Source organism: Stenella coeruleoalba, assembly GCF_951394435.1.
Source record: "Stenella coeruleoalba genome assembly, chromosome: 19".
Taxonomy (NCBI): Eukaryota; Metazoa; Chordata; class Mammalia; order Artiodactyla; family Delphinidae; genus Stenella; species Stenella coeruleoalba.
Window position 1 is genome coordinate 8,724,200 of NC_137165.1, and position 25,619 is coordinate 8,749,818.

The window sequence follows — 25,619 nt, forward strand, 5'->3', positions numbered from 1 at the left end:
GCACACGATGGGGAAGGGACTGCACAGAGAAGCCACCAGTGGGGACCTGGGATGTCTTTTGCATCCCCTGCATCCTTTTAATTTTTCCTCCAACTCAGTCCTCCCTGCTCCCCTTCTCATCCCAAGGAGGAAAGTGCTTCCTGATTTGGCTAATATCTACTCACCCACCCAATCTATCAACTGATTCTAATGTTTTCTATACTATCTATGAAATATCTCTCTCTCTCTCCCATCTCCCTCTCCATTCTCCTTCCCAGGTGACCTCAGACAAGTCACTTCCCCATCTCTGGACCCGGGTCTGCTCACCTATAAAACTAGATTTTCCTAAATGGCCTCAGAAGTCCTTTCTTCCCCCAGCATTCTCTTATCTCACTGCTTTACTTCTCCTTTTTAAAATTTATTTATTTATTTATTTATTTATTTATTTTTGGCTGTGTTGGGTCCTCGTTGCTGCACGTGGGCTTTCTCTCATTGTAGAGAGCGTCGGCTTCTCTTGTTGCAGAGCACGGGCTCTAGGCACGCGGGCTTCAGTAGTTGTGGCTTGCAGGCTCTAGAGCACAGGCTCACTAGTTCTGGCGCACGGGTTTAGTTGCTCCGCGGCATGTAGGATCTTCCCAGACCAGGGCTCGAACCCGTGTCCCCTGTATTGGCAGGCGGACTCTCAACCACTGTGCCACCAGGGAAGTCCCTGCTTTACTTCTCTTGCCTGTCTTGATAACTTACTTCTTAGTTACCCAAACAACTTAAGCGATTGATCATCCCTCCTTTTAAAAAAATCTTTTTTCAAGAAAACTTATAAATGTCCCCTAGGCTCTAAAGTTTCATGAAGGGCTTTCTTTTTTTTTTTTTTTTTGCGGTACGCGGGCCTCTCACTGCTATGGCCTCTCCCGTTGCGGAGCACAGTCTCCGGACATGCAGGCTCAGCGGCCATGGCTCACGGGCCCAGACGCTCCGTGGCATGTGGGACCTTCCTGCACCGGGGCACAAACCCGTGTCCCCTGCATTGGCAGGCGGACTCTCAACCACTGCACCACCAGGGAAGCCCCATGAAGGGCTTTCCTGATCACTGCATCTCCAATGCCTGGTTCAGTACCTAGCCCGCAGCAAGCGGTCAATAAATATTTGTTTAATAATTGGATGGATGGAATTGCCGCCATATGCCTGTGGGGAATAATGAGATGCAGGGGGACATGTTAGCAGTTGGTCGGCTTAAGAAAATCAAGGTCATCCTGAGAATAACCCCAGTTTAGACACTTGCAAGTGTGTTATGAAACAAAAAAGTAAAAAGTCTGAGAAACTCTGGAATCACCATCTTAATGATCTATTGCCCATCACTTACCTAATCTATTGTCATCCTGTTCAGTTATTCTAATTTAATGGGAGCTGCCCTCTGTCAGGGGTGTGATATTCTTTAGTCACTTATGTAATAAGGAACATCTGGGGAGGAGAGGGAAGGCCGGAAGGCAGATGTCAGGAGGGGAAAGGGCTCGGCGGCCTTAACAACGACACCTACCGTTTATTGAGCACTTACTGCGAGCCAGACTCTTCACTCATGCTACCTCACTTAATACTCTGGACAACGCTGAGAGGAAGGTGGTACGATTATCATCAACCCCACCTTAGAGATGGGAAATCGAGGCTCAGACAGGTTATACAGATATATCCTTGGGTATATCAAGGATTTGAAGCCAGCTTCAGAGTCTGAGCACTTGAACCCTCATCCCAGCCTGGAAGCCACACTGACCACTTCAGAGACCAAAGCCTGAAAACCCCTGCAAAGGCTTTGGTGTTGCCACCAGGGTCCCCAGTCCCCTACCCCTCCCTCTACATATTTTTGCTCTTTCTTGGTTATGGGACCAAGTTTTCAACTTGGCAAAATGGACTTGGAACCAAGCCAGGAGCGGGGAGCGATTCCAAAAGATTTGTGATTAAACCAACTCTAGTTTGTCCTTCCTAGTAACTAACCTTGTTCTCACTACGTCATCTCTCAGATCTGGGGGCTGCCACACAGCTCTAGTTGTCAGTGTGTCCAGGGGTCTTCTGTCTACATCACTGATATATCAATAACAGGAAGAGGCTGTTCTAGAGGAGTTTAGATGACACAGCTGTAATACTGGGGACACGTTGCATAATGAGAACACTTGGACCACATCACATACCCAAAGAGGTGTTTCCCATCAAGGTTCACACCTTGGGAAACTGGACTAAATCCAACAATGTTGCCGTTGCTGACAGCATCGCTGGAGCCTCTCTTTAGCTCTCAGATAATGTTAGAAACCCACCTGTTGCATCATGGTGACTCCTTATCTTTGATTTAAAACAATCTCATGCCACTTGAGTACTCATTTGCTTTCTCACCAGAATGGGCACCCGGTGACTTTTGGCCATTTCCAAATACCAGACGTATCCTCGAAGGATGAAAATCTGCCCTCACAGAGGTTAATCAGAAGGTTCTCTCGCAGCCTCGGGAAGGCCTCCGGGAAGAGTCTGAAGGATGAGTGAGCCGTGACGGGCAAAGGAAGGAGCCCACAGCTCCCTGACGTGACCGCGCGGCCAGCCAGCCGTCATTTGGATGTGTAAGTTTGGAGTTTCATTTTCAAACCCCTCGTTGCTTTACAGCCACACGTGGCACACAGGAATGCGGCGCAGGGGCTGCGCACAACCCAGTGGGTCGGCCAGCCCAAGCGGGGAAACGCAGCAGCAGCAGAGGCTGTTCTGGAAAACGGCCACTCTGGGCACACGCCCACACTGAGGCCTGGACTGAGGCCGCGGGTGCAACCGCTTAGCCACCTGCTTCCCCTGGGAAATGGGTCCTCCGGCCTCCACTTCGGGCCTGGAACCAGGAAGCGGGAGGCGGTGACCTCACAGCGAGTACCCGTCGGGCTGGAGGTGGGAGGGTACACCTTCCCCCGCCACCCACCTCCTTCCAGAGCCCAGCGTGGCTGGGAGCTCTCGTTATTTGTCTCCCAATCCCCCTTCCGGAAGCGGCCCCTCATCGCTTCCGGCGGGTCCGGGGTTACTTCCGGTAGACCCTGGAGGAGGAGCAGCGGGAGAGGACCGGGGAGGAGGGGGCGGAGGCAGCGGGGTGCCGGGAGGCCCGGAGGGGTCCGGCAGGGGAGCGAAGGAGGGAAAGGCGCTGATGCTCTGGCCCTTCCCGCCCACAGCCAGGGCCCTGCTCTCCCGTGCGGCCATGTCCGAGGGGGAGAGCAAGGAAAGCTTGGGCGGCGAGTGCCCCGTGTGCTACGAGAAGTTCCGCGAAATGGAGGGCGCCAGCCGGACGCTGAGCTGTGGCCACATGTTCTGCCATGACTGCCTGGTCAAGTACCTCCTCTCCACGCGTGTGGACGGGCAGGTCCAGAGGACCGTCGTCTGCCCCGTCTGCCGCTACGTCACCTTCCTCGACAAGAAGAGCTCCTGCTGGCCCTCCAAGCTGGACAAGAGCTCTCACACCCTGGTCGTGCCCTTGGACCCGCCGCCCGGCCTGCTCCGGGAGCCGCAGATCTTCCTCATCAGCAGCCATGGGATACCCCTGGGGAAGCAGGACAGCATCCTGCCCGGGCGCAGCCTGGCCGAGCTCTTGGAGGCCTCCCCGGTGCCCAGCTCCACCCGGTCGTTCTGCAGCCGCTTCCAGGCCCTACTGCTCATCGTCCTCATTGCCGTGGTGTCCGTGGTGGCTGCCATCCTGCCCTGGGTGCTGCTGGTGAGGAAGCACGCGTGAGTGGGGCACCGGCCCGAGGGCCGCTCTGGAAGCTGCCCGCTCACACAGCCAGGCTGCCTGGGGGGTGTCAGCCGAGCCCTGAGGGATGGCCAGGGGCAGAAGGGATGTTAGGGCGGTGCTGGCTGGAGGTCCAGTGGCATCTCCCCACCCCGGGCTCCTTGCTCCCAGTGCGTCTCAGGGAGAACAGGGAGGCCAGGGCTGGGCTGAGCAGCCAGGCTCTGGGCTGAATGAAATGGAAACTCCAGGCTCCAGGCCAGGGAGGAAAGCGTGATGGACACCCTTGCTCAGAAACAGCAGCAGGGGCATACCCTCCGGGGAAGCTGACCCTTCCTCTAGGCTGGAGCCGAGCAACGCAGGGAGATGGGCGGCTGCTCCGTCCTGTGGGCTCACCAGCCCCGAGGGGTAGTCCTCACCTGCCAGGTGACCTGCCTGAGCCCAGCTGGGGTTCTGCATGGGGTACATCCCAGAGGGGCCCAAGGGCAGGACTCCTCCAGGACAGAATTCCCAGCCAGGGTCCTCCAACCCGCTCCGAGCAATAAACAGAAGGGGTGGCGCAGGGGCCAAAGGCGCTTGTGTTTCCTGGAATCTCAGCCCCCATCCATGACACCCCACAGCTGGGCAAGGGTGCCAGCCTGGAAGGTCTTCCCTGAGGGAGAAGCTGATCTCAGGGAGCTCCTGGAGGAAGGAACAGAAAAGGGGAGTGGAGGCCACATCAGGAGTCAGAAGTTTGTTGACAGAGGCTGAGGCCAGCAGAATGGCCCACAGAGCCAGAGGTCTCCCCAAGCCTCCCCGGCCCAAGAATGGTCCAAATTTTGAGTCCTGGGGTTTTCAAGGATAGTGTGGAAAGCGGGCAGTGCAGGGGAAGCCTGGTGGCCGGGACTTGAGTCAGCTGAAAACTATGTGGGCAAACGAACCCCTGGGGGCTTCCTCCCAGCCCAGGTTCTCCTCTTCCTCATGACCAACCACTCATTAGAGGCCACACCAGCTGGGCCAGTTCCCGGGGTGGATTCCCAGGCTGGGCTGGGTGAGGAAGGGTGGGGAAGAAGACAGCTGTGCTTGGCAGAGACGCTTCTGTCTCAGTGAACGCTGGAACCCAGCTGTTGTCGGCGCTGGCCAAGGTCACATCACCTGGGGACCCCGCCTATGCTGGGGGTCCTTGATGAGGACACTAGAAAAAGCTCAGATTGGGTCTTGTCTGGGGAGCGAGCCATTCGGGGACAGCTATCTTCTGTTTATTAAGGCCCATAAGTCAGTGGGCCATCATCTTAATTTTAGGACTAAAACCAGCAAAAACCTCAAGCTGTTTTCTGAAATGCGTGGTTCAGAGCCCAGGTGTGCCAACAGCCAAGCTCTCCACAGCCTCTGCCTCTCTCAGCGAAGCTCGCTGTCTGTGGAGAAAGAAGTAGCGCCCTCTTACCTAGTTCCTAAAAGCCTGTAATGGTGGTCATTTGGGGACCATTCGGGGATGGGATCCACCTGCAGGGATATTGGGACACAGAGAGAGTTGATTTAATGCACTTATGGGCTTCTTTTCAAGACTAGAGAAGAACATAGGTGCTATTGGGGGAGGTACAGGTGGATTCATGGGAAAAATGTTTATTACAGGAATTAAAATGTTACATTTACAAAGACTCTACTGAGTCAGTTTTAACCACACCCAGGCTGCTTCAAACAGTGTCATGAATGTCTGGGGACCTGCTTTTAGCCTCTTCAGATTCTGTTGTGTTTGCCCAAAGTTAATTTCAAAATCCCTGTAGTGTTTCCATATTGTTCAGTCGTGACTTGTAGATAGCACTCCTTTTATTTTCAAAGAATGTCAAAAGCTATATATTTTCTCAAAGATTCCAGACACACTGTAAATGCATGTGGGAAGCGATGAGCCTGGCCTTTTAGGATAATTCTTTTTAAATGAAAAAGACCATCCGAAAACACAAATGCAAATGGCTCTTAAACATTTACTCAGCCACACTTGTGAAAGGAGTGCAAATTACAATTCTGCTGGCATCCCGTTTTTCACCTATTAGCTTGTCTAAACTCACCCTGCTGCCAACGCTGAGGGAAGCACGTGAGGTTGGTAGGAAGGGATACTGATAAAACCCCTAGGAGGGGAAATTTGACATTCTCTATCAAATGTCCACTTTGACCAAGCAATTCCCGTTCTAGAAAGGTATGTGACAGATACACTTGCATATTGCGGCATTGACATATGTAACTGCAGTGTTGTTCCTAAAAACAAAGAATTGGGAAACCCTGCATGCCAGTCAGAAGGGGCTGGTTGTGTAACTTGAGATGCAGGAACTGTCATGCAGCTGTAAAAAGAACAAGGAAGGACCTGCAAACTGACTGAAAGTCTCCAAGATCCAATGGCTGATGGGCAGAGGCAAGGTGTGAAACGCTGGGTATCCGATACTACAACCTGTGTAGAAAGTGGGGGCATAAGAATTTACTTTCCGGGACTTCCCTGGTGTCCAGTGGTTAAGAGTGTGCTGAGAATGGACTTGAGGACACGGGGAGGGAGAAGGGTAAGCTAGGACGGAGTGAGAGAGTGGCATGGACTTATAAATACTACCAAATGTAAAATAGATAGCTAGTGGGAAGCAGCTGCATAGCCCAGGGAGATCAGCTCTGTGCTTCGTGACCACCTAGAGGGGTGGGATAGGGAGGGTGGGAGGGAGACGCAAGAGGGAGGAGATATGGGGATATATGTATACGTATAGCTTATTCACTTTGTCATACAGCAGAAACTAATACACCATTGTAAAGCAATTATACTCCAATAAAGATGTTAAAAAAAAAAAAAAAGACTGCATCCACTACAGGGGGCACGGGTTCGATCCCTGGTCAGGGAACTAGATCCCACATGCCGCGTGGCGTGCCCAAAAAAATGAAAAAGAATTTACTTTCTGATTTGCTTATTTGCGCATAAAGCAATTGGGAATATTCAAAAAAAAAAAAACTAGTAAGAGTGGTGAACTGTGGATGGGGATGAGAAAATGATGGAATGGAAAGGGAACTTCTCCCTTTACCTTTGGTATTTTGGGATTTTTGAACCAAGTAAATGTAGGTATTATCTGAACATTAAATTGAAAAATTATATTAGAAGCTAAAGATATCTTCAGTGTACACACTTGCCTAGTGAGGAGTCGGCCCCAGGAGCCGCCAGACTGCTTGCCCTGTGGTTCCAGAGTGTCAGCTGATGTGTCTCGTTCCAGGTATGACATCTCAGGCTCACCAGCACCCAGGAAGGAAGGTGAAATGTTTAATATTCTCAGCGTTCCTAAGTTCCTAGGGATTTCTCTGGGCCCCACCATTTAATGTGCTCATCTTGATTCCCTCTTTCTCGATTTTTTTGGCTGTGCTGCGCGGCTTGTGGGATCTTAGCTCTCCAACTCCCCAGGCCCCTGGCATTGAGAGTGGGAGTCCTAACCCCTGGACTGCCAGGGAATTCCGTTTTGATTCCCTCTTCTCTATCCTTCCTTTTCTTTCTCAAATAAAATCTTTCGCTTTAAGCAACCACCCTGGGTCAGGGCACTACAGGAAGATAACATAGATAGACAGATAGGTAGACAGGCAGACGGATGCCCCGAGGTTAAACATAAACTGTCACTCCTCTCTTTCTCCCCTTGTCCAGCGGCATACCCCCGCCTTTACACACACACTCTCACACTCACACACACTCACTCCCTTTGCCACCTCCCATTACAATAACCTTTAGCTCTCATACACAGTCTAGGCCGACCCAGCGAGCCGAAGGATCCCTACTGCGCTGGTGGGCCCCAGGCCAGGGCTGCCAGGAGTCTGGGCAGGCACATCAGAGACCGCTCGGCCCCTCGGCCCGTGACCTCTGCCCTCAGTGAAGCCTGAGGACGCGGGCAGCTCTTCTGCAATCACCACGTCTTTGACCTTCACAATCCAAATGTCCTTTTTTGATACAAAATAAACAACCTTGGCCCATCCTCACAACTTGTCCCTTTCCTTCGTCCTCCTCAAACCCAGAACAAAGGAGCGCCACAACTAATTCTCAACACAAACTACTGGCAGTTCCTACAAGCAATGCTGGTGCAGGCTTCTGGGCTCTCGTTTGGGTAGCTCTCTCCACCTGGAACACGCTTCCCCCATTGTCTACCTGGAAAACTCCTACCTAGCTTTCCAGAAACAGTTCATGGGTTACCTATAAAACCTCCCCCAACCCTTACCTTGGTTAGAATTGGCCGCACCTGTGCTGTGTCCCCTGCTGCATTCCACCATCTTCCCGAGACACTTGATGATGCGTGTTTGTTGACAAGTCCGTCTCCTCCTTCTAGACAGTGTGCTCCTTGACAAGATCATACAAGATGCTCAGATCATACCAAGTGTCTGGCACAGAATTTAGGAAAGAGTCGAAGCTGGATAAATATTTGAAGAATGCATGAGTGAAGGAATGAATGGATGAACAAATGAACAAGTAAACATGACGGTTTGTGGTCCAGAAAAAAAAGTTTAGTCCAGGGATGTAGGCATGAAGCCTGGATAATACCTACCTTGGTGTGTCTTAGGGCTACACAAAGACCACCCTCAAAATGACCCGAAGGAGCCAGTTTAAAAGAACTCACTTGGGGACTTCCTTGGAGGTCCAGTGGTTAAGACTCAAAAAAGAAAAAAAAAAAAAAAAAGGACTCACGTAAGAAGAATGTGGAGAGAGGACAGCCAGGTGAGGGGTGGCCAGAGGTTCATGTAGGGTGGCGCCATGACGCCCAACAGACACTTGTGAAGATAAACAGACTGTATAACTAGGCTAGCAGTCATCTGCATCTGTGGGTACAACTTCCAACAGTCTTCACACTGTATAAAGTGGTTATGCTTCCACATGGTGGGTGGGCTCGAGTTTAATTTCGATGACTGTGTTGGATGGAGGGAGGGAGGCCTGAGAGGCTTGGGTGGCAGCAGAGAATGATGGGGAGGCTGAAGAAACAGAGAGGACCTTTGTGGGAAGAGAGAAAGATGATGGGGAGGCCTGAAGAAGAGGCGATGAAGGAAACTAGTAAAGACAATAAGAGGAAAGAGAAGGTGAAGACCAGAAAGGGAGGCAGGAGGCTTCAGCAGCTCCATGTCAAACTCAGCTCAACCCCAGAGCCCCATGGGCTCCTCTCTGAATCGCTCTCATGCCAGCCACAGGGACCCGGCACCTGGTGACAGTGTGTCATGGGCTTCACACCTCCACGCCTTCCCTCAAGCTATTCCCTCTGCCTCCTGGAGCTAATTTTAACATTCCTCAAAGGTCACTAAAGGGCGACTTCACCCGAGGTCTTCCCGTACCCCAGAGTTCTCTTCTCTTCCCGAAGCACCCAGGCACCAAGGATAGCCAGGCTCAGCGAGCACTTCTCTGGGGTCCTGTGGTTGTTAATTTTGTTGTTTATCTCATCTCTTAGACAGTGAGCTTCCTGCAGGCAGAAACTTTGACAAATTGCCTTTTGTAGCTCCAGGGTGCAACCTGGCTGGCCCATGAAAGATGTTCCATAAACATTTGTTGAAAAGAATTGCAGCAGAAGAATTCTGCTCTCACTGAAGTTTTGAATAACAAATAAAACCCGGGGCTATATCTTCACAGCATATTTAAGAACACAACTATTTTTAAATCATGAAAACACATGTTCTTCACTGACTCCACTCTGGGCCCTCAAGGATATGGTTTCTCACTCTTTGACTTGAGCCCAGTGGGTTCCTACAAAGTGGGACCATATAGGGAATTATCAGAAGGGGCTGGGAAGCCAGCCTGCACGGGTTCATCTATAACCTATGGGTTCTGTATAAACTTGCACGAGCTCCTCTCACTTCTCTGTGGCTCAGGGTCCTCATCTGTAAAACAGGACAACAATACCAGGATGGCAAGGCTATTTGGTGGATCAAAGGAGTTAAAAAGGCAGTGAGTAGAAGGGTGTCCCTAAGACTCTGCAAGCTTACTACGTCTTAAGTATCATGAAACGTGTGTCTTCCCCTAGTATGACACCTGCGTTATTCATTCAACAGAAACCGATCGCTTACTAGGTGCGCGGCCAGGCACGCGGCGGGAGTTCACCCGGCACTGCAATCCTTCAGGAGGGCACACCCCCTTGCCCTGCTTCCATCAGATCCTGAACTGAATGTGAGCAGGCAGTAAAATTAAGAAAAGGGCACAGTGGGGCTTCCCTGGCGGCACAGTGGTTAAGAATCCGCCTGCCAGTACAGAGGACACGGGTTCGAGCCCTGGTCCGGGAAGATCCCACATGCCATGGAGCAACTAAGCCCGTGCGCCACAACTACTGAGCCTGAGCTCTAGAGCCCGTGAGCTACAACTACTGAATCCTGCCCGCCTAGAGCCTGTGCTCCGCAACAAGAGAAGCCACCGCAATGAGAAGACCGCTCACCGCACTAGAGAAAGCCGGCGTGTAGCAATGAAGACCCAACGCAGACAAAAGTAAATAAATAAAATAAATTAATTTTTTTAAAAAGAAAGAAAAGGTCACAGTTCTCTACGTGGAAAAGCTTCCTCACGCCGCTATCCTCAAAGTGTGGTCTCGGACCAGCACCCTCGGCATCACCTGGGAGCTCGTTAGAAACGCGGGTTCAGACCTACTTCCGCGGGGCGGGGGCAGACCCGCGGCCCCAGTCCTCGGAAGGCCCCTCGCCGGCGGGAGCCGAACCTCGGGCGGGCCCCGCGGAGCAGTCAGCACACACATTGGTGTTGGGGCGGCTGCGGGCGCCGGGCTGGAGCTGGCTGGTTACCTGTCAGGCACACTCGACAGGCCCACGCCCTTGGCCCGGGGTCCAGGTAACCGAGGTGACCGGCCGGCCGGAGTCCCAGCGCCACCTGGCGGTCAAATATAGGACCTGCCCTTTCCCGGCTAAGGGAGTACCCGCTGCCCGGTGTTCGAGTGAAGGGACACGGGTCCCTGGGGCCGCTAGCTCCCTCAACACCCGGCGGGGCAGTCAGACCCCAAGCAGCCCCCGCCACTTGCCCGGGAACCACCGTTCCCAGAGGACGCAGCTGCAGAACCCAGAGCTCCCACGGAAGGCACCAGGACCTGGAGAAGGGCTCTGCAGTTCCCCTCCGAGCCACGAGATGACGCTAGTGATCAATTTCTTCCCCAGTTTTCCGTCCGCGTTCAAACTCTGCGCCTCTCTCGCTCCAAGAAACATCGGTCTCGCGAGACCTTCCGGAAACTTACAAAACCGGAAGCTGTGTGTGGATTTCTTCCCTTTTGTGGCCATCGCTGAAGCGCCAACGGGTGAGTTTGCCGGGACAACGCGTATAATCCGCAGCCATCCGTTCACGGGCACGGTGTATCTCGACCCCGGGGGCCCCGATACTGTTCCGGTGGCCGAGTAGCAGCCGGGAAGGGGGGCCAGGATGGTCTCGACCTTTCTCCTAGCTCAAGGCCCGCCGGGGTGGGGAAGGGAGGAGGAAAGAGGATTTGGGGACTTCGAAACGGGAGCTGAAGGGGAGAGGGCCTATGGTAATGGAGTCTAGTCTGGGCAGTGTAGTTTCCTAAAGAATGGTCTCAGGATAACTTCTTGGTAAATCTACTGAACTTTCAGACGGCGCTCGCCCATTGGAAGGCTTTTTGGACCCGAGTTATGTGCATTTTCCAGGTTCGGGATGAGGGCCTGATTTCATTCATTTGGGATGGGGCTAAATGTGTTCACGCTGAAGTTCGCAGATTAACGTTGGTTGGTCTTTCTAAAACGTGATGTGATGTTGAATTGTCAGTCTGCTTTGCCCTAATTCAGCGGAAATATAAGGCCTGTTTTAGCTTTCTTACGCAGTGGTTATGCCGTTTGAGAGTGTAAACAAAAAGTTTAATTACAACAGGTGTGTTGGTAATGGAACGTTCTTCTGTTCCATAACCAAATACAGAAAACATCCCAGTAAAGCAGTTCACTACAAGCAGTTTTTGATGAAGTTAAAGAATGTGACAGCTTTTGTGAGCATTCTGAACTTTCCAGATGAAATTGTTGCAGTTACTTGTTTGTAAACTGAGATTTGGTCATTTAAGAGTTTACACCTCTTTTAACTTTTTATTTAGCCGAAATGAAGTTCAATCCCTTTGTGACTTCTGACCGAAGCAAGAACCGGAAAAGGCATTTCAATGCGCCTTCCCACATTCGCAGGAAAATTATGTCTTCCCCTCTTTCTAAAGAGCTGAGACAGAAGTACAATGTCCGATCCATGCCCATCCGGAAGGATGATGAAGTTCAGGTATGTGCCGTGTTCAGGTCATCTTGGCGAATATCCCGCACGTTAGGCACAGACGATGGATTGCATTCTGAGAGCGATACATCTGAGACATTGGCTCCCAGAACAGCATTGCAAAAGGAGTTGCGCTGGGGACTAAACAAAAAGCACGTAGCTTTCTTCACCTTTACACTTTGGTGAAAATCAGTTGTCTCAGGCGTCAGATGCAGTCATAATTAAACAGAAGAAAGGGGGTTTGGAACCAGAAGCTTAGTTTGGAGTTATCTTTTTCTGGGTGTGTTTGGGCATTGGAGAGGCATTTGAGGACCAGTAAACAATTCTGTGCCTGAATCAAAATCCATATATGTTACAAGTGAGCTGTAGTTCCATATGATTGTTTGAGAGTACCAGTAAATAAGTTGTCAAGTCTATTTAAGTGAAAATGTCTATTAATGTTTCTTAGCTGTAACTTGCATCTAGTGATTAAGATTCAAGCAGTCTCTAAAGCAGCTTACACGTTACCAGCATTTCATGAGATGAATAGCCATTTGTCGCTCCTGTGCTGGCGCTAAAATTGCCAGTAGGTTTTGGAGGCAGTCTCTGCTTTCTCCAACTGGGAAGAAACATCTGTTCAGAAGCACTTTGGCAAGCTGAGGGTCGTTGGGACTTGCGGGTACAGAACGATGTTAGTTAACCTCAGGGAAAGAAGTGGCATGTTTCCTTAAATATTAGCTGCTGCCCACTCTTTGGCACTTAGTTGGGCCCTTTAATGGGTTGTGAATTTAATATTTATGGCCTGTTGTTCCCTTTGAGATGGAGTGACAGTTTCCTTGTCAACTCGGTACAAAAAACCAAGGTGGGCTTGTTCCTCGTTTTTAACCTTTTAACAAGCCCACCACTGCTGGTGGGTCATCAGTTGTAGGATGCACTGTCCATCACTGTAGATTTATATGGAGCATAGTTTATTTCCGGGTTAATTGAAGCCAGAGATAGAATTATTGGCACATTTCCATTAATGATTAGGTCTTTCAAAATTGGAAGATCCTGTATATCTGATAACGTGAATTATGTTTACCTGATTCATAGGTTTCCTGATTTTCAAGTTTAATATTCTTTTAACCACATATATCTTTTATTTTTGAATTTGCATTTAGGTTGTACGAGGGCACTACAAAGGGCAGCAAATTGGCAAAGTAGTCCAGGTTTACAGGAAGAAGTATGTCATCTACATTGAACGAGTGCAGCGGGAGAAGGCTAATGGCACAACTGTCCACGTGGGCATTCACCCCAGCAAGGTGGGTGTTTTTAAGAATGCTTGAGAGGGGAGAAGGAAATTTTAACAGTTATTTTGTATGTGTATTTAATGTACCTTTTCCTTAAAAGCTACTAGTAAGCTGATCGATCAATCTAAAAATGAATAGATCTTAAAATGTAGGAAATTGGGTAATTTTTAGATAATATGGAGCTGATACCCTGTGTATTAAACAGAATTGAGTAAACAGTAAGGCACATTTACAGCCCTGCAAAGTAGGTATTAAGTCATTTGCAGATGGAAAAAATCTGGACCTCAGGGTCTAGATCCCATTGATAGTGGCATCTAAGCCAAAATAGAAGATAATGGTCTGATTCTCATGTCCTGGACTTTAATGTGAATTCTCCAATACTGCTGTCTAATTTCTCTCAATTAAAAAAATATGTTTAATATAAAGGTAATAAATATGCTTGGTGCCTATTCAGATAATGAGGTGTTCGTTTCTTTAAGATCTTGAGTTGGCACCACAAATCTAATCTTCAAACTACAGGAAAGTCGCAAGACTAGTACAGCTGTTGCATACCTTTCACCTAGAATTCACAACCTCCATTTTCTTTGCCCTTTACCCTGCCCACTAGTGGATTACAAACATCCTGGCACTTCACCTCTAATTACGTCAGTGTGTATCTCTTAAGAGCGAAGACTTTCCCATTCTTTACTACAGTCTTATTTTTGCCCCCAACTAGATGAGCTGTTGTCAAGGTCACCAATCCAGTGACCAGTTCTTAGTGTTTTATGAACTTAATGCAGCATTTGACAGTTGATCTCCCTCTTTGTGGCTCATCTTCATCTCTTATTCCAGACAAACCTCAATATCCAGTTGACTAGTTTGCATGTCAACTTGGATACCCAATCAGTATCTCATACCTGACATGTTTAAACTCCTGGTTTTATCCTTGAACCCTCTTGCAGTTTGTTACCGTCACTGTGTGTGGCAGCTTTGTCCTAATGGCTCAGGCCAAAATGTCATTATTATATACCCCACATGAGTCGATAAGACCTGTTGACTGCTGTCACATTGTATCCAGAATATTGTTACCATCTGAGTGGCCTACAAGACTGATCACCAGCTACTACTTCTTTTTATTTATTTATTTATTTTTGGGTGCATCGGGTCTTCCTTGCAGCACGCACAGGCTCTCTCTAGTTGCGGCGAGTGGGGGCTACTCTTCGTTTTGGTGCACCGGCTTCTCATCGCGGTGGCTTCTCTTGCTGCACAGCACGGGCTCTCGGCACACGGGCTTCAGTAGTTGTGGCTCGTGGGCTCTAGAGTACAGGCTCAGTAGTTGTGGCACACGGGCTTAATTGCTCTGCGGCACGTGGGATCTTCCCCGACCAGGGCTCGAACCCGTGTCCCCTACATTGGCAGACGGATTCTTAACCACTGTGCCACCAGGGAAGTCCCATCACCAGCTACTTCTTGATGTCACCTTATTCCACTCTCCGTGTTCTAGTCCACTGGCCTCCTTACTGTTCCTACAGCCATGCTACTCAGTGTGTCTGCTGGTTGGCAGGATCACCTGGCAACTTCATAGAATTGTACATTCTGTTTCCAGGTCTACTGGAGCAGAATTTGGGGGTGGGACCCAGGGGTCTATTTTAATAAGCCCTCCAGACACACTCAAATTTGAGAAACACACCTGTTAAACTTAGAAGTTCTTCTGCCTCTGGACTTCTGTGCTTGCTCTTCTGTTTGGAATACTCTACCCTTCTTATCAGGTCTCTGTTCAAATATAGACCTTTCCGTGAGGCTTTGCCTAATCTCGATCATGATTTAGCCCCTGTCCTCCAGCATTCCATCTCATATTAGATATAACCTCCATGGCGGTGGAGATTGTCTTTTGGTCACTATGCTATATTTCCAGACCTTGTTCAGTGCTGTCTTTGCCTTCCCTCACCTTCCTCTCTAAGACTAAAATTTATCATAATCTGGGTGTCTTTAGTGACAAGTCTGTTGGAATAAGGTCTGTTCTATGACTTCACTAAAGGTTTTGCAGGTTGAAGCATGTGTGAAGGCTACATTTAATTTCCAACCTTGTGGTACTAACGTTAGTATAGAAACAAAAACGTGTATGACTTTGTTAGCTTATAAAACTGAGAGGAGTGGAATAGTTGAAACGTTTTGCAGTAGAAAAAGCTGATTTTCAAATAAAGCACAGAAGAGGACGTGAGAAGAACCACCAGTGCCACGTTGCCTTCTCCTTTGTTGGCTGAGCATTAGTGAACGTTTAAATTTAAGCCAGGTTTGGGGGTAAGGAATCATTTCTGGCGCTTCAGTGTTTAGGCATCCACTCCCACGGGTGTGGGGAACGGCACTGAATGTTGGGCTTCCCATGTGTTCTGTGTTGGTAATTGTTTAAAGCTCAGGAGCATTTTTTCTTATTTGTCTGCAGGTGGTCATCACCAGACTAAAACTGGACAAAGACCGCAAAAAGATCCTCGAACGTAAAGCCAAGTCTCGCCAAGTAGGGAAGGAAAAGGGCAAATATAAGGAAGAAACAATTGAGAAGATGCAGGAATGAAGTGATCTTGTTTACAACTTTCATTAAAAACTGTTAAAATTAAGAGCCTTTGTTTATGTGTGGTGCTTTGAGACGCTGACTAGATTTCGGTGGGTCAGTTTTCAGGGAAGTTCAGGTGATGTTAGCTATCTAGGGGCGGACTACCCTTATCTTGTGGCTTGATTCCAGTAATGAAAAGTACTGTTTAGAGAGAGTTGGTTTTTTAACCAACTTTGAGCATCAGTTCCTTTTAAAAAATTTTATTTATTTTTAGCTGCGTTGGGTCTTCGTTGCTACGCTTGGGCTTCTCATTTCGGTGGCTTCTCGCTGGGGAGCGCGGGCTCTAGACCACAGGCTCAGTAGTTGAGGCGCACGGGCTTAGCTGCTCTGCAGCATGTGGGATCTGCCAGGACCAGAGCTCGAACCCGTGTCCCCTGCATTGGCAGGCGGATTCTTAACCACTGCGTGACCAGGGAAGTCCCAAGCATCAGTTCTTTAATGATTGAAATGCTTTCTAACAATATTCCGAGATCGGGACTGATAAAATAGTGATTTTCTTTTACAGAGGCAGCAGCACTTTGGGGTAAAGCTGAATACCCAAGGACCCCCTTTACAACCTTGTTTTCTGCACTGATGTTGTGTGAGTGCTGTTAGACCAAAACGAATCTTTAGCTTACAATCTGAAGCAAAAAGTGCTCACCTAAAATGCAGTTTCTCCTAGAGGATTAAGCGATACCGTGCACAGAGTAATTGTTGGCAACACCTTCCTCACTCTAGACTTAAGCATTTAAACGTGTAGGACGATGAATGGGGTTTACTTTCCAGGCTGGAGGCGAGCACTTATCTTGGAGCCTTTACGACAACGTGTGGAAATAGGTGACCAATTTTGCCGCCGCCGGAGACCTGAGTTAGTGGCTGGCTTAGCCAAGGGTCACACCTGGGCCCGGCCCCAGCTATCACCTCAGTGATCTCACTCACCGCAGCTTCCGCCGAGCACGCTGCAGGCTGGGCAGGACTCCGGAACACAGCCTTCGTAACCGAGGAAAGGAGTAAGGTTTCTTCCCGCCGCGGCGTCTGCGGACTGGCCCTCGGGGGGGCGGGGCTTCCGGCCGGCGCGGAGCCGCTTCCGGCCGGCACGGCCGGCCCCAGCCGGCGCGGGCCCACGCGGGCGTGAAAGGACCGGACGGCGCTGGCGGATGCAGCCGTGGGTAGGGCGGGCTCCAGGCACAGCGGCCCTGGAGTATTCCTTTTCCCTTCCGGACCTCCCTCTCCTGCAAAACCACCCGGATCGGCCTCTCTTCCCGCTGGCCTGGCTCATTCATTTCACTCCTCCCCCGGAGTTGGCCGCCCTTGGAGGAGTGGGCGGGCCCGACTAGCAGGCGGAACCCGCGTGGAGCCTGGCGCGGTGGTGCCGAGACCGCGGAACCCAGGACAGCACAAAGGACTTGATGCCCGAACAGGTCATTATCTGCATTATCACCGAGTCTTCCCAACAACTCGTGATGGAGAGTGGTATTCTCCCCATTTTATAGTTGCGGAAAATGAAGCCTCAGTAACTTTGCCCAGCCTACTCACAGTAAATAATAGCGTCAGAAATTGACTTACCATGCCTCTGCAATGCCTCTCTTCTATACTTGTAAGCCAAGTGTTTGACAAACGCCCTTTGAACATCTTTCGTCTCAGCTCTGTATTCATCTGCCCTCTGAGGGGATACAGCGAGGTAGAAGCCTCAGCCTCTGCCTTCTAGGTTTGTACACCTGAACCAGTCGACTGAAAATGCAAAGCGCTCCAGTGAGTGGTGCAGGCTGTTCAGAGGCGGGAGAGATGGCAGTCAGCTGGAGTGCATCAGGAAGGATGCTGATTTGAGCTGGGTGTGATTTGGAAGAACCTGTTCCAGGTCCGGGACAGCCAAAGCAAAGACTCACAGGTGGGTGAGGAAGGAAGATCTTTCCAGTTTTCTCTAAACAAGCTCATTTATCAGCCCACCAGCACAGATCGCACCAGGAAGTTGGCCATCTTTCTTTGGGGCCTCGTTTCTTTCCTTTTGCTTTAGAACAGGTGTTGAAAACTCAGGTAACTACAGGGGTGGGCAGCTAAGGTGAATAGTTAGTAGCTGGCTTAAAGACTGTGGGAAACAGAGTGTAGACTATCTAAAGGGAGTGGCTGCCTCTCTACTCCAGCCAGTTGTTGCCAAGTAGCAAAGCTCCCAGTATGACTGGATCGTCCCATTTTTCATGAAAGCCAGAAACCTAGATTTTTATATGAACTCCCCAGTCTGTAAATATAGGTAAACCATTCAATTTTTAAAAAACAAACAACTGGGTAGACTAACCAACATATGTCTATTAGCCAAATGTGACCCTAGGGCTGTGCTTTAGAATTTCATGGTATAGGGTAAGGACCATTTCTCATATTAAAGACTGAGATTTTTCCATCTTTTGATTATAAACTATTTCTAGCGTGTCTTCTTCATTCTTTTATTGGATGGAGATGAGGCCTTTCCTTCCCGTGTAGTTCCTTGAAAGGCCTCAGATAGCAGCCAGTGCAGCCAGTTTCTGAGAGATGCTGGTTTCAGTGAGGAGTCTGGAAGGTGCTCCTGGATCCTGTTGAATATCTTGTGGTTTCAAGTCTCTTCTAAGGACTCTGGGATGGTAATACATATTATTTGGGAAACAAAGCCCCATGTCAATGATTATATGGGACTGGTGGATGAAACGGACTGGTTTATTTACTGCAGGACTTCTCAGAGCCTTTAAAAATGTCAGTTTGCACTGAGGGTCTTGAGCTCAGGCTTAAAGAGCATATTATAAACATTCTGTTTCTTCGATCCTGAAATGCATATTTTTCACCTTTAAAAAATCTGGATGTGTGGGCAATTCCCTGACGGCTCAGTGGTTAAGACTCTGTACTTCCACTGCAAGGGGCACGGGTTCAGTCCCTGGTTGGGGAACTAAGATTCCGCATGCCGTGCAGCGTGGCAAAAAAAAAAATCTGGATATGTTCATTTAATATAGGGCCTCAGTTTTTCCTCTCAAAAGAAAATTGTCATTATGTCAGTGGTTTTACAGTCAGTAGTGTCCTTAGAATCAGGAATGTTCCATGGTTAACCAGTGATGCCAGTCGAGGGAATTCGAAGCCTTTTTAGTGGAGGACATTCAGGATCTGGAAGCAGGCTCAGCTTAACTGAGACTCTTGCTCAGAGCTTTTAATTGTTTCCATCGGGACTTCCCTGGTGGTCCAGTGGTTAAGTCTCCACTCTCCCAGTGCAGGGGGCCCGGGTACCATCCCTGGTCAGGGAACTAAATCCCATATGCATGCCACACCAAGATCCCGTGTGCCACAACTAAGACCCAGCATGGCCAAACAAATAAATACTAAAATATATATATATATATTTTTTAAATGTTTCCATCTTTCTCTGCTTCTCAGAATTCTGACCTACCCCTCAGCTCTTCATCTGATGGCTGGCATCTCAGGGATCTTGTTTTCCTAAGATTATTGGAATTCCTGTGATCATCACATGAACTCTTCCCCTGACCTCATCACCATCCTGTGTTCCATAGTTGTTCTAACTAAGGAACCTCGGTTTAGACACCTGAGTATCAAGTTCTCTTCCGGAGGAATTCTCCAATCTTGGTGGAGTGTGGACTCCATTTGGGGTATCTCTTTGGCATGATAATCTCCTGACATATCTCTATGTCCCTAGATGTAATCTTTTCATTTCTTGAAACAGGCCCTGCTGCCTCGTCAGAACCACCAAGCCTGTACCTGAAAGTGTCTCCCGGCCTTGGAGTGCTCAAGTTCTCTTGGACTCTCTGCTTCGTTCTGGAAATATGTGGGCTCCAGCTCAGGCAGTGTCAAAACAGGTCAGGCCTACAGACCTCCCAGGAGGACAAAACCCCTCTTCCTCACCCACGTAGCTGGACTCATCTTGCTGTATATGAGACCTTTCCTCTCCCTCTGTTATCTTTTCTTTGTGTAGTACTCACATGACTGACATTCAGTCATGCATGTGGGCACGCCTTTGTTCCCAATACCTCTACTGTCTCTTTCCTAGTCCTGCTGCAGCTACTCCTTAGCCCAGGACCCGAGACAGAACCATCCCTGTGGCAGCAGCTGGTGTCATTTCGGGAGGCAGTGACATTTGAGGATGTGACCAGAGATTGAAAGTGTCAAGAGACCTCTCAGAAGGATTGCAGCAGGGGCACAATGCTGGACAGTTGCAAGAAGCCAGTCCCTCAGCGTAAGGACTTGTCTTCATTTACTAATCCTGTGTACAATCGATGGGGAAAACCATCATTTAAAAATATCCCAGGAATTCCCTGGCCGTCCTGTAGTTAGGACTCCACGCTTCCACTGCAGGGGATCCGGGTTCGATCCCTGGTCGGGGAACTAAGGTTCCCCCCTGCCCTCCCCCTGCAACCCCGCCGCAAGCCACGTGGTGCGGCCAAAAAAATCCCCAAAAAATCCCACCGCGTTCTCCTTGAGTCTCCTAAAATGAGGACAGACTCTTCAGCCACAAGAAATTAAGTTGATTGTGGGAAAGCTGAAAAGCCGTCTCTGGTGCTAACTTCAAGTTCACAACTTACTATTGTTATGTGGGTTCCTTCTAGCAACGTTCTCCCATTTATATTATTTTAAAAGGAATGGAGGACGAGATATCAGCCTATTATTGCCTTAGGCATTTCCATTTATCCTCTCCTCTTCAGTTAGCAAAGACGAATTAATAGGTTTCACTGTTTGAGCTAACAGTTTTATTAGTTACTCTGTTTGCCTAAAGTCAAAAATTACTACATATCTGTATATATATCTTGCTGATTTAAAATTCTGTTGACATGCTCTGGTTATGAATGGGCCCAGTGGGCCCTCTAGTCATCTTTATTCTTTGTTTATTTATTTGGTTGTGCCTGATCTTAGTTGCGGCGGGTGGGCTCCTTAGTTGTGGCATGCGAGCTCTTAGTTGCGGCATGCATGTGGGATCTAGTTCCCTGACCAGGGATTGAACCCGGGGCCCCTGCATTGGGAGCACGGAGTCTTAACCACTGTGCCACCACAGAAGTCCCTCTAGTTATCTTTATTCTGTTATTGCTTTATACCATTACTTTAGTAATCTTTCTTCCATATGTTCAAAAATCAGATGAAAGAGTTAATGAGGAACTTTAGAGGGAAAGTCTTCCAGATGGAATATCAGCAAATTTAACCTTGTTCTGTTTCTTTCTACCTTTCTTAGGATCCTTCTTCCAGTTAGTTCTCCATGATGCCACAGAGAGCTGGAAATGATCCCCCTGGGGTTTCAAATCCAAGTGAAATGGAAAAGGAGATAAGTAACATGAGAGAAAAGTTTCTCATCAGCGTGACAAAGTTAGTGGAAAGCAAAAGTTACAACAGCAAGGTATTTTCCAAAGAAAAGTACTTTCAAACAATAAAGGAAGTGAAAGAAGCTAAGGAGAAGGGGAGGAAGTCATCACGTGATTATCGCCGTGCAGCAAAATATGACGTGATCTCTGTACAAGGCACAGAGAAACTAATAGAGGCTACTCATGGAGAACGAGATCGAATACGGTATTATGTACACAAGGAAGAGCTGTTTGACATTCTTCATGACACACATCTCAGTATTGGCCATGGCGGGCGGACGCGCATGCTCAAGGAGCTTCAAGGAAAATATGGGAACGTCACCAAAGAAGTCATTGTCTTATATCTGACTCTGTGTAAACAGTGCCACCAGAAGAACCCAGTATCCAAGAGAGGCCTCGCACCCAAGCCCATGCCATTTAAGGACATTGACTCCAGATGCCAAGTTGAAATCCTTGACATGCAGTCAAATGCTGATGGTGAGTTCAAGTTTATTTTGTATTACCAGGACCACTTGACCAAGTTTATTATTTTACGGCCATTAAAAGCCAAAGAGGCCCATGAGGTGGTCTCTGTCCTGTTGGATATTTTCACAATTCTTGGTACACCCACGATGTTAGAATCTGACAGTGGCTTGGAGTTCACAAACCAGGTTGTCAATGAGCTCAATGAGGTATGGCCAGACCTAAAGATTGTCCCTGGTAGGTACCACCCTGGCCAAGGCCAGGGCTCCCTGGAGCGAGCAAGCCGTGATGTCAAGAACATGCTAAGTGCCTGGATGCAGAGTCACCATTCACATCACTGGGCTGAAGGCCTGCGATTCATGCAGCTGGTGAGGAATCAGGCCTTTGATGTTTCCTTGCAGCAAAGTCCATATGAGGCGATGTTTGGTTGTAAAGCCAAATTTGGACTCTATTCCTCACACTTACCCCGGGAAACTGTGTCTGTTTTACAAACAGAAGAAGAACTAGAAATTGCTGAAGAACAGCTAGAAAGCAGCCTTTGGATCAGGCAGGAAGAAAGAGCTGAGGTCGGAGCAGACCGATCTGACATGGACGAGGACGTCAATTCCACTCCTCCCAAAGCTGCAGAGCCCAGCACCTCCCAAGGGGCCCCAGGTCTCTTCTGCTGGTGAACAGACACCTGCCTCTGGGCACCGTGTAGCCACCTGAGAACTGTTGCCAAGGCCCCAGATGAAAGGAATGAAGGCCACACTCAGGAAAGCTGTCCATGGTAGTCCTGGCTCACAGGGGGAAAGCAACTTGGGTCTCTGATCTCGGGCTGCCATAAAAAATTACCACAAATGTGGAGGCATAAAACAACAGCACTTTCTTCTCCCATAGTTCTGGAGGCTAGAGGTCTGAAATCAAGGTGTTGGCAGGTTCGTCCCTCTGGAGGCTCTGAGGGAGAATCCATCCCATGCCTTTCTCCTTTGGTGGCTGCCGGCAGTCCTTGCATCCCTTGGCCTAGAGTAGCACAAATCCAGTCTCTGCCTCGTCTGCACGTGCGTCTTCTCCCCTCTGTCTGTGTGCTCCTTTTCTGTCTCTTACAAGGACACTGTTGGACACCAAATCTATGTCATTGGACTTAAGGCCCATCCTAATTGAGGATGATCTCATCTCAAGATCCTTTTTATTTACTTTTGGCTGCATTGGATCTTCGTTGCTGCGAGTGGGCTTTCTCTAGTTGCAGCGAGCGGGGTCTACTCTTTGTTGCAGTGGGCAGGCTTCTCCTTGCTGTGGCTTCTGTTGTTGCAGAGCACGGTCTCTAGGTCTGTGGGCTTCAGTAGTTGTGGCACACGGTCTCAGTAGTTGTGGCTCGCGGGCTCTAGCGCACAGGCTCAGTAGTTGTGACGCACAGGCTTAGTTGCTCCATGGCATGTGGGATCTTCCCAGACCAGGGCTCGAACCCGTGTCCCCTGCATTGGCAGGCGGATTCTTAACCACTCTGCCACCAGGGAAGTCCCTCAAGATCCTTAATTTCATCTGTGAAGACCCTTTTTCCAAGTAAGGTCACATTCACAGGTGCCAGGGGTTTGGACTTGGACGTATCTTTTTGGGGGGCTGCAGTTCTACCAACTACAGTCAGTGGAAGAGTATGTTAGCCTGCAGAACATGAACTGATAGGGTCTGAAGCCTGTAGAGCTGGTGGGACTGCCTTACATATATCTAGTGCCTGTTCCTGCTTCTAGACACATAACCCAAAAGATGGGGGCATCAGAGAAAAAGATGTAGGTGAAGGACAAATAACGAGAAGGAAAGAGGTTGACCTAACATGCCCCAGAGATTGCCTGCTTCAAGAGAAACCTGATGTACCATGCCCGCTCTCAGAATGGCACCCACAGGGATTATTGTGTGATGTGTCTGAAACATATTTTAAAAATAGGTCAAAATTAAGGCATGGCTGGGATTTGGGTCTGAGTCTGCCAGTTTTCTATACCTCAGGCACGGCACAGCATGTATTCTTGGAAAGGGTCAGTGCATTCCAGGAAGTGACTAGTAGCAGGGAAACAACTAAGCACTCCGGAGCAAAATACAAAAGTTGGCCTGAGGTCACTGCTCCAACCAGAGAAGAATAGAGCAAAAGCCAGTCTGGGTCATAGTTCAGAGTAAAGGGGAGAGTAATGCCCAGGATCTGTGCACTGCTGTATTGTCAAGGCCTGGAAGAGTACATAGCCCATCAGAGGTGTTCAGAAAGGATTTGCTGAGTGAACAAATGATTCTTCAGAGATGGACACTGGGAAGGAGAAGGGGGCTGCAGTCCCTTATTCTCCCGTTCATTCTTCCTGCATCTCAAAACCATTCTGATTGCCCCTGGCGCTGGTTTCCTCTTCTGAAAGAGGCAAGAACAGCCCTGATGCCGCCTGCCTCATGGGGTCTTTGTGAAAGACGGTGAGATAAGGCATGTGAAGTTCTAGATGTGAGTTGTCCTTGCTGTCAGCAGATCTTATCCTTGTGAGCTTTGGAGATCTCTGTCCGTTGCCATTCCTTTGCTGATTAAACAGTGTTAAGCTGGATATCCAGGAAGGCTGCATTATTATTAGAGAGGAGATGATATCACTTTCCAGCCTGTTTCGGGGGGACCAGAATCTTGCTCTATCCTTGGCCAGCACCTCACGTTCCATCCTTTCTGTATCGCTCAGGCTAGCAGGGCCTTGGAGGCCCAACTCGACTGATGTTGTCAGCCCTCCCTGCATGCTGACTTCCTGGTTGCGGAGCAAACCAGGAACCACATCATCAACTCATGTGGGTGGGAGGTGAAATGAGGCACAACACTACTGCCTTTCCCGGGGGTGGCCACAAATAACCTAGGCTTCCGGAGCTGCTGCATCTTTCTTCCTCCTTTGGTCCTTAGGGTCGCAGTGGAGAGAGCGGGAGTGGACACCTAGACCCGGTCCAGCCTTACTCTTCATTAACACATTTCAGCATCTGGAACAGAACTGACTGCTTTCAATTTGCAAATATATTTTGTCCACCTAATGTGTTTTTTTGTTTGTTTTTTGTTTTTTGCGGTGCGCAGGCCTCTCACTGTTGTGGCCTCTCCCGTTGCGTAGCACAGGCTCCGGACGCGCAGGCTCAGCGGCCATGGCTCACGGGCCCAGCCGCTCCGCGGCATGTGGGATCTTCCTGGACCGGGGCACGAGCCTGCGTCCCCTGCATCGGCAGGCGGACTCTCAACCACTGCGCCAGCAGGGGAGCCCCACCTAATGTTTTTTAAATGTAAAAAATTAATTGCCACCACTTTCAAAACAGAAGATTTCATATAAAAATCTGGATGTCCAGCACCTCTTGAAAACTTGGAAGGTCTGGCCCCCCGCATCTCTGCATGACAGCAGAGGACCAAGTGGTAACCCCCAGGAAGCAAGCCTGCGTTCTACACTTGGCCACCATCTGGGCCATTGCAGCATTTTTGCATATGCATTTCTGTGGCCTGTTGCTAAAGAAAGGCAAATGAAGTCAGAATGTGAATAAAGGCCAGAAACAGACCCATGCCTCTAGGAATTTATGATAAAAGGGGCATTTCACAACTGGGAGGGGCTGTATTATTCAGTTAATGGTGCTGGTCAGTTATACCTCAATTAAAAAAAAAATAACGGTGCTGGATCATATAGTTATCCAACTGGGAATAAATGAAGTCTGATCCCTAAATATAAAAAACAAAACTAAAAGATATTGGGGGAAAAGGAGATTTGGGGGATCTTGGAATGGAGAAAGCCATAAAAGAAAAGGTTACTAGGCTACATAAAAATTTTAAATATCTATGAAAAATAATACCTTTAAAAAAGTGAGAAAAAGGTAAATGACAGGCTGGAAGAAAATATTTGCAACATCTAAAACAGACATAAGGGACTGTCAACTGAAAAAAAATGCATAACCTAAAAGTTGAGAATTATGGTTTATTCAGCAGACTTACTGAGGACTTAAGCCCGGGATACAGGTTCTCAGATAGCTCTGGGGGACTGGTCCAAAGAGGTAAGGGAAGAGCCAGGATATATAGCAGTTTTGGCACCAAAAAAAACCCCAAAACAAAAAAAAAACCAAA

General features: G+C 48.9%; 3 protein-coding genes and 1 long non-coding RNA gene across 5 annotated transcripts in view; 3 read left to right on the plus strand and 1 right to left on the minus strand.

The window, feature by feature from the left end:
• NDEL1 (nudE neurodevelopment protein 1 like 1) overlaps positions 1-2,958 on the minus strand; it is a 73,225-nt gene extending 70,267 nt beyond the window's left edge. Inside the window, exon 1 of one of the 2 annotated variants that reach the window (XM_079906027.1) lies at positions 2,283-2,958. The gene's annotated coding sequence lies outside the window, so the exon portion shown is untranslated. The remainder of the gene's footprint in view (positions 1-2,282) is intronic. The other variant, XM_079906026.1, reaches the window with a different exon arrangement.
• Positions 2,959-3,133: 175 nt separating this feature from the next.
• On the plus strand, positions 3,134-6,256 carry RNF222 (ring finger protein 222). Its single transcript, XM_079905078.1, has one exon. The coding sequence runs from the start codon at positions 3,140-3,142 to the stop codon at positions 3,716-3,718; it is 579 nt and encodes a 192-aa protein (XP_079761204.1). The 5' UTR covers positions 3,134-3,139; the 3' UTR covers positions 3,719-6,256.
• Positions 6,257-10,903: 4,647 nt separating this feature from the next.
• Positions 10,904-15,786, plus strand: RPL26 (ribosomal protein L26). Its single transcript, XM_079905848.1, has 4 exons — positions 10,904-10,962; positions 11,761-11,933; positions 13,064-13,204; positions 15,615-15,786. The coding sequence occupies exons 2-4, from the start codon at positions 11,766-11,768 to the stop codon at positions 15,741-15,743; spliced, it is 438 nt and encodes a 145-aa protein (XP_079761974.1). The 5' UTR covers positions 10,904-10,962; positions 11,761-11,765; the 3' UTR covers positions 15,744-15,786.
• Positions 15,787-16,853: 1,067 nt separating this feature from the next.
• Positions 16,854-25,056, plus strand: LOC307177487. Its single transcript, XR_013825052.1, has 4 exons — positions 16,854-17,649; positions 19,456-19,588; positions 19,780-19,965; positions 20,953-25,056. It is a non-coding gene; the product is annotated as an uncharacterized lncRNA (long non-coding RNA).
• The last annotated feature ends 563 nt before the right edge of the window (positions 25,057-25,619 follow it).